Source organism: Saccoglossus kowalevskii, chromosome 13 (genome assembly GCF_978046115.1).
Source record: "Saccoglossus kowalevskii chromosome 13, keSacKowa6.1, whole genome shotgun sequence".
Lineage (NCBI taxonomy): Eukaryota > Metazoa > Hemichordata > Enteropneusta > Harrimaniidae > Saccoglossus > Saccoglossus kowalevskii.
Genome location: NC_140653.1, coordinates 14,050,374 through 14,059,855, shown reverse-complemented (window position 1 = coordinate 14,059,855; position 9,482 = coordinate 14,050,374). Strand labels below are relative to the sequence as shown.

At 36.2% G+C, this 9,482-nt stretch overlaps 1 protein-coding gene across 1 annotated transcript; it reads right to left on the bottom strand.

Annotated features, from left to right (window-relative positions):
• Positions 1 to 2,239: 2,239 nt before the first annotated feature.
• Positions 2,240 to 3,714, bottom strand: LOC100313609 (forkhead box Q2-like transcription factor). The gene is given in 1 exon segment (NM_001168074.1): positions 2,240 to 3,714. A coding segment is annotated over 1 exon segment (909 nt). The 5' UTR covers positions 3,621 to 3,714; the 3' UTR covers positions 2,240 to 2,711.
• Positions 3,715 to 9,482: the final 5,768 nt, after the last annotated feature.

Below are 9,482 nucleotides of genomic sequence, written 5' to 3'. Positions count from 1 at the left end.
AATTGGGATTTTTTTTTATTATGTTTAATTCATTTTGACAGATACTGTATATTGACAAAACACTATGAAATAAAAATGTCATTTAAAAGTAATAGTTGTTCGATGAAATATTGAAAAACTTTAATACGCATGCGTCTTTGATTTTCCAGTACTTACATGTAATTAAAGACCCGCGTAATTTATGGAAGGGAGTTACTGTAAAATGGTTAATTATTCACTGGGTTTCAATTTTGCATATTTCGCTGATTGGAAAATGCGCTAAATTAAAAACCAGTGAATATGTAAAATTGAGCATAGAACATATTATCTAAATGATAAAACCGTGAATTTAAAACCCACTGAATATGCCTGAAATGCTAAATCAGTGAAATTTAAACCCAGTGAAAATTAGTCACTTTACAGTATTCAGTACTAACTGATACGTTGGAAATGCACTCTCGGATCTATGTATGGGCACCGTTGCCAACGAACTGGCAAAGATTTCCAGACAAATTATTAAATAATTATTAGTGATGTAGGAGAATATTTCATATATTATTCTCAATCTGGGTAGGACCCGGTCACTGTCATACTATTAATTTCAGATACCCTTCAGACACCGGGCCATCCGCCGGCATTCCCCTACCGAAGGTGGACGTGATTAGCTATATAGAGCGCCCTCATTAGTTTTTATCTTAGAGTTGAGTGCAGTTGACGGTCAACACATTCTGTGGCTTCCTGTTACTGCATTGTATTATTTATTATAATAAATGTGTGCGTAATTTCGGAACTAAAGACATCACAAAATTTAAACTATCTTTAGTTGTCTGAGTAAGATGACCTTGAAGCAGCGCTCCTAGCTCCCACCCATCGGTGGAATGGCAAATCGTGAAAGTGTTAGTTGAAAGGAACAATAAAAAACGTCCTTATCTTTGTTTGGGTGTACAGATTATTTATTTTGCCTTGTTACTGTGGAGGACCCTTACTCGCGTATATGAAAGGAACCCCTGCAGTTTTGATCGACAATTCAGTCTTTCATACTGCCTTTGCTTTTCACGTCATTTGAACAATTCTTTTTAAAGCATTAATTATTTCGATAACGGTAAAAAAAAAACACGCCGAGTGTGAGGGCTTATGACAGATGTGCTCGTCTGTGAGCAGCTGCTAGACAAGTTCATTGGTGTCCCGTGACACGAAGCCTGTCTCCTCCGACGCTACCAGATTTCTCAGAGAAGTATTCATTCACACGCAACCAGCAGCGTCCGGGCAAGTTCTGACCTATGCCATTTCCTGTGTGTATACAATTGGAACATCCCGAATTGGACAGCAAAAGAAACAATGCCCAACTCAGTCAGAGGTATCCGGAGCACGATAGTGAATGCTCATCCAACCCACCTCACGGCGGAGAATCGCTTGTATCGCAAACGCACGATAGACGGTCGTTTGGGCCCGAACATTTTAAAGTGATTTTCAATAATGTATTTATGAGTGTTTTTAACAAAATTGTTACGTGGGAGGCAGAGTCAGAATTAACATGAACAACTCATAATTTTAATTCATGTGTACCGATGTTAAAATCTCCATACTATGTTATAAGCACGGCATATTTATTTGCTAATACTTACAAGCAATACATTATGACATTTAGAGTTAGTTAGCGAACGAATATAACTACATGTATGTCGTGCTTGTAACATAGGAAACTAAATTCGTACGAAAAGACGCCTTCGGCCGAAACGCCCGCGACCGAAACGTCCGCCATTCCAACTCACAGAAGCAGCTCATAGTTATCGGCACTCCTGTATCACCTTTACGAGAAAATCGTGATTTTTTTTGCATACTTATTTCTGCAATTAGACTTTGTATAAATCAAACGTTTATTTTTCTCAAATATGCTTCTATATTTTTCGATTGTTAGGTTTGTTTATGCATTTACAGTCCCCAATAAATTCACCAAGCTATATTTATTATCGTGGTGGATGATGGGATAATTTGCCGACTTCTGATGGGTCATGTGACAGGGCAGCAAATGTTGCTGTGTTTCTTAGTTTGGTCATTTTGACCTATCATAAGGTCAAGACATTTGTGGAAAAATCTTAGATCCAATGGTGTACTTGGTACATGTACAATTACTACATCCATTTCGGTGCAGACTAGCCAGTCTAAACTCAACTCTGTCTCGTGAGAGTAGCGTGTACACGTCAGCCGGTCGCCAGATAGAAGAGGGAATAAAAACCAAAACAAAGTTAGCAATTATATGTTTTATAATTAATAATCAATTTATTTTAATACATATTATATAATTTACGGAAACAATTACTACATATCATTTATATAAAGTAGACCTGGAAGGGTAGTAATAAACAAATCAAACAGAATGTTGGTGGCAGGTCATATCACGCGTAGTTTTAGAAATTCACAAATATCAATTGATTATATTTCATATAAATAATAAAAGCACACAAATTAAACTGATGAAGTAGAGCGGGTAGAATATGAATGATTCAATGTAACGACTGTAAATAATTGTACAACGGTTTGGCCGTTACTCCATGCATTTAAACTGAAAATACACTCAAATTTACAAAAAAAACAAGTTAAAACACTCTCAAATATTGCAATTCTTGGGACATAATCACACACAATGCATGCATCGCCGTAGCTGTGCAAATAAAGACAAATCTTGTAAATAACAATTTGAATGAATAGATGAACAGTCATTAACAGTGCAGTTAACCGATCACATTGGTTGGCAATCTGGAAAGCGTATCTTGCCAAGAAGGTAATTGTGAGTTCGAACCAAATAAATCAGTTTGGGATGACGTCAAACCAGTATTACTTGGTGCTGAAATGCTTGCAGTGCGCGTCGTAAATGGTGCGTATAACGGGTGAGGGAATGCGTCGTTTCGTTGCAAGAAGCTGTCAACATTGAAGAGTCCCCTTGGCAGCATGGACGGTGATGGATACGACATTGGTACGAATGCGTTGCACGGGGCCGATATACTATAGTATGGGTCTGGTGCCGACATTGATAGGTAACCGCTATATCCATACGATGTCCGCATCGCAACAAGCTCTTCGTCCCGGTGGCATTTGCGAACTCTGCGTCTAGCTCTGCGACGACGAAAATCTCCCTTTGCGAAGTCCTCCTCACATGCTGCGTGGATAGACCAGTAGTTCCCTTTCCCGTTGTAACTTCGACCATTCTTAATAAAACATTCGTTCAGAGATAAATTGTGACGAACGCTGTTTCTCCAACTCTTTTCCTTGTTTCGATAGTACGGAAAGTTGTTCATTATGTATTTGTAGATCTCCGAGAGCAGCATCTTTCTCTCTGAAGTGCTCAGTATCGCCATAGAAATAAGAGCAATGTAAGAATGGGTAGGTTTGCTGCTCTGGTTACTATCTGAATTGGTCTGTTTTCTACTGCTGCTAGTGAAAACTTCTGACGAGTGTGGCTTACTTTTACTCCTATCCAATGACAACAACACCCTGGCAATATTTTCTGAATTGTCGAAAAGATCTTCTGTATCTTTTTCCTCTGTCACCACATGATTAAACTCCGACACTGGCAAACTGTTCTTCTTCAAACAAAAATCCGACGTTATCAGATCTCCCATATCTTCGATGTTTTCGAACATTTTTCTGTGTTGCGGATGAAGTGGAGTGTAGGAACCAATAAGAGTGATATCTCAGAATCCGAGATGTAGCTTGGCGGCTAGTATGTGATGGAATTTAATGCAAGTTCTGTTTTATAGCTTACTTGAGATTGGAAAGTGTCGTTCGCATAAATGTGTGTCCCACACATCTTTCATTTCTAATCTCTGTCACTTACGTTTTGTAAAAGATCGTGATACTATGGGCATTCATAGTGATGCAAACAGAACATAACGACAAGTTGGCGTTATACACTCCCCCCAGTTGACGTGATGTATGGAAATGGACTAATTGATTGACCACGGTTACCTCCCAACACGAACAATCACATTGCACTTGCTTCATTCAATAGGATGCCAGTGTGCTCGTTTTCTGCATTGTCTGTACTAAGTGGTTTCACTACACTGATGTTTGATTGACGTAACAGTCAGCGGGCTGTCTGACATCCCTCACAATACCTCTAGATTATCTTCATAACAATAGTCCTTTGTTCCATTGACTCGACCCACTCCCACTTGCGAGCAGATTGGACCTCCCATAAACAAACACTATGTAACGAAACAACTGGTAAAAAAAATATTCGCCACATACTGAGACTTTTATCTCCCAAGCCCAGGCAGGCATTTTGGACAGTCTGTTAATATATTGATAACAGAAATCAGTTTATTTAATAAAATATATTCCGGTCTCAAGAACAATGATTATCTCACCCACAAACAAATTCTTTCCTGATAGATTGGACTAAATAGTTTTGCTCCCCTTCCGAGTCACCAATTGTTTGTGGGAGGGGACATGGGCGGAGAGTCGTAACTGATTAACTAACAAAACCGAACACTATTTATGGTGACTAATACAAGCAGCACAAAATAAGAATATTTCAACGATATAACTCTTGAATTTAGGTTGAAACATACAACAATATGTATTCTTATCGCGAGAGGAGGTAAGGCCACAAATAATGGCCGGTTAAAACACTACCTCCTAGGTCGGAGGTACTTATGGCGTTTTGTGTTTTAAAGTTTACGGACAACATTCAGTGACGGCATGGAGGTAAAAAGGGAATTTTTAACTCCATGGTGACGGCTAGATGTTGCTTTACTTCCCCACAAGTGGTACTCTGATAGCTTATTTCCATTACTTTCATCATTTTAATCATCGTATTACTATTACCACTAATAGTATAAGTTTAATTGTATGTGGGGTTCTAAGAAGAAACGTGTATGTGAACATAGTTACATCGCATGCAATTGCGTTTGATATATACTAGATATGGTTTCGTTGAATGTAATGTATTATAGCGCCCTCTATCGCGTTGTCTTATTTTTTTTGCGCCCCGGTCGTGATCTATGCTCCTTTCTAAAGTCAGTTTTTACGCTATTTTTGCCTTTTGTATTGTTATTTTAAACATTGTATCGTCAAATTGACGACATCTATGCGTTGCTCTGTGTCACCTCGTATACGTTCTATATTTGGCTCATTTATTTTTTGTATATTTACCATGTTCTATAACCTTTTTTTATTATTTTAATGAAAGTACAGATATGAATATTTGGCTCTTTCATCCGTCGTAACACCGAGCGTACCATTCAAAATTGAACTTCAATATTTGTTCAAGTAATAGATAAATTGACATCATTCAGACCATTCCGTTAACATTTGGCGTGCTTGCTTGGAATTTAAAAAGAAGTGTTTGGAAAGGTACCTTCCCTGGTGTCAAGTACACAATTTCGGGAAATTTCTCAAAAAAACACTGTTTATATTTATACCTTTATTGAAAACGCATGCATGGCTGTGATAGTCGGTGTTATTCCATTTTACCACTCGAACACGTTAAAACGCAACAAAACGTGCTCTCCGTTTCTGAGCGGTCATCGACCTTTCCTCGTACGAAAATTGAAAGCATGTCGTAGAGGGCGCTCACTCGGGGGGTGGGGTGGGTAGAAAGTGGTTGATTTTTTTTAAACATTTCCCAAAGATGTAGCATAACTGAGATCATGTGATAGAGATCGAACTTCTCTTAATATGACTCCCCGAACTGGTATTGTCTTTTCGTCAGTATCGTACTTACGATAGAAACTTCAGTGCAGCATTAACAAAGTAGTTGTTTACTAGTATGCACACAAATGTGTATTCGGCTTTCTTCCATCGTAGCTCGGTTCGCAATGCTAACTTATTGAACTACACGTAAAATAAAACCAAGACAAGCACACATGCGTCACCAGTTTCACTTTTTTTATGTTTAATAATACAAACAGCTGTTACTCACCGCCCGCTGACACATAATTCTGGCTGCAATATCACTTGTATTGTCGCCATTGTACTGCCTTAACATCGCGTGATGGGCCTTTGCACGAAAAAGAAATCATTCATGTTTTTGTGTTTACGTATTCGACTTATACAAAAAAAAAACATTCTGCTCGATGCAATTGTTTGTTTTACAATGTCTCAATACACAATTGTGGAAATGTCTCGTTTTTTCCGGAAAAATATATTGCCATAGTTACTCTCTTCACAGCGTAAAACGCAATAATTATAGGTATCAAATTAATGTGTGCTTTCACCCACAAGTGTAATGGTACATTCCAAGAAATCAAGGACACCATATGCGACGAGATCAGAAACATTTTGTTGTAATTCATTGAATTGTCCGGTTATATTCCCTTTGTTTATTTCATGTTTATTTCCCGCCCATATCTGATTTCTATTTAATCACAGCCGAAGGTAATCTTGTCGGTTGTCACGTTCACTCGTTAATGGGAAACCTACTCATCATTGTAGTAAAAACTGTATCCTAACAAATGTTATAATTGTACGTCATTCATCGAACGTTTGTTGGTGGCATCTGACGCCCCATATAAATATGTATTGGAAACAGTTTTACAAATATTCTATCGCTCTTCCAATCTGTAAAGGAAACAATTATTCGGGTTTTTTTTTACAAACACGACCTTCAGGTAATGTTTTGTGACAGTACTAACCTTCATAACTACCGGTCGATGAGTTAATAACAAAGTGTCTATTCAGTATCGAAACGCATATTGAGGCATGTTCTGGATACTGCTGCGAGTTTAGTATCTTTCAAAATATCATAAATGCACGGGAGAGACATTATAAATAAATAAATAAATAAATAAATAAATAAATAAATAAATAAATAAATAAATAAATAAATAAATAAATAAATAAATAAATAAATAAATAAATAAATAAATAAATAAATAAATAAATAAATAAATAAATAAATAAATAAATAAACTTCTGTTTTTAAACTCTCTCTCCCTGTTTCCATTTACTTGTTACTGTAAGTCTCTATGTATACGTAATCATGGTAATACTGATAAAAGCAGCTACTCCATACTTATATATTTGTATAAAACCGGATAAAGACGATTAGTTTACCGCAATTGTTTGACAACGATGTATGTGTTACATCGATGACATTTTCTGTTTGTTATATGAAAACGTGTCAATGAAAGTGTGAGAAAAGTTACATAATTATAATTAAACTGGATACGAATTAAATGTTTGTCTTTTGTGTCCATTCAACCATATCTAGAGGTGCAAACACATATTAATCACTTTTATTCAACGCATATTTTATACATCAACTACAATCAGCCAGTAAGGGTTATCAATGACAGAGATCGAGTAGGAATGGCCCGCTATCACATCGTGACACATAGTGCATGATGTACACAAACATAAGGAAATTAAACATATTTCAGATTTTTTTGAAATTACAGTCATCATCTGGCGATATAACCATGATCCACGAAAGAATATTTCCATTCACATGGTAAAATATGTCAAACTAGCCTGAGTTACAGTCTTTTTAATAAGCAAACTATAATATTCATTCAGGATCCAGACACATAGTCCACATGCCGATAACAAATTGGACTCAAGTCATTGAAGTACACTTCAGCCAATGAGACTAGCAGAAAAAACAGAGCTAAAAGAGTGGGTGAATGCTATAAACGACTGAAGTCTGTATTTAAATATACCAATACACTCAAGTGTGGTTCTGATCACAATGAAAAATTTTCTAACAATGACGGTATGTAATATTTTATTTGTTAGTAATACATATTATTGTGAATGTTTTTAAAAAAAATAAGAAAAGGAGATTTCCCTTTCTCGCCACATTAAAAAACTGGAATACTAACAATGCTACTATTTACAAAACAAAAACAAAAAAACAACGTTTACCAACAATACTGATCCAAAGACATTCAGGACATATTCGTATCAAGGGGAAAAAGAATGACTTGTTCAGTTTATATTAGATACGAAAATCCCATAAAACACAAAACAAAGCTAAATCAATGACCACGCCATCCAAATATTCAACACAGATTTTTTGTCCAAAAGTTTAAAATCTGTTTTATACTAAAAAAAACACCGTGACGTCATCTTTTCTAAAAGTGTTATAAATCATAGCGACATAATCATAATGATAAATTATCTTCGTTTCGTAGATTAGCAGATAATTGCTATCTATTCGTATGTAAATTATTCACAGGTGCGATTCCACCTGTTCTGATTGGTTATTGGCTAAATAGCCAGGTGCTCATGGGTATATAGTAAGAAAAGTATTCTATTGTACTCAGTCTCGGTTGCAAACAACTCACGGTGTATTTTTTTTTTTATATTTATATATTTCCTTTTTCTTAATATAGTTTTTTCCTGGGCGGTCGATGTATTCGCGATGGGGCTTTGCCATCAATTAATTATTTTGTATATATTTACATATGCAACGAGAATACCTGTAATAAACGCGCGTGGCATCTGGGCACTGCAACCACTGCATTTCATGCTTGTTGTGTAGTTTGTACGAATAATTGAAGTTGAATATAGATCATCATACCTTGTCGGTCAGTTCATCACTCAGTCATGGTTCACATATCGAATTCAACACTGGAACCAAGATCACTCTCATGCGAGACTTCAATTAACACTTTTGATTTGTTCACGTTGTATACCAGAATAACGAATGATAAATTTAAGTAACAATATATATATATCAAACATTATACATGGTTATCGGCGTTACTATAAAAACAAATTGTGCTCATTTGCATAACCGGTTCATTTCTTTATTCGTGTACATCCGAATGCCTACAGAAAATAGTTTTAAAAAAAAAGTTGACAAAAAGAAAAATCCTTCAATTTCACATTAAAATATATTGACAATGTACTCCCCAATCAACACAATTTTTGTTATACCCTACTCAGAAGATCTTGATATTAGATCTGCACTTTTAATTGCAAGCATCAGACTTAGAAGAGAGATGATTTGAATTTTACTATCATTAAGTTTCCACACGCTCACTGTAATATCCAACTTTCTCCTACCTGCTTATTCGCTATACCAGGGTATGTAGTGTATATGCAGATATTTTAACGAGACATTGTTCTCTTTCATCGAAACTATTAAACCAAGGGATATATAGAGAATGAACTTGACATTCAGATGATTTTAATTGACATATATAATTAGTTATATGGTTAAATGTAAAAACACTTTTACACAAAAGATCAATGTCACTTATCTAGTGTACTACCCTTTATTTGAGTATGGTTTGTAACAAGTGCCACATTCTTTTCCATTCCCATTCAGTCCCGTACCAGACAGACTCAGTCTATTCGATTGGTCAACTGTGTAGTCTACAGTCCACCCACTTAGCAGACCAATCAGCCACAGTGTATTCAATTGGTCAACAATGTTTCTCACATTCAATCCACCAATCAGTCATCGCTCACACACCAATATTCAACCAGTCATTTCACCATACCTTGTCAGTCATGTAGTCCAGCACTCAGTTATGGCTCGTTCACTATATTGA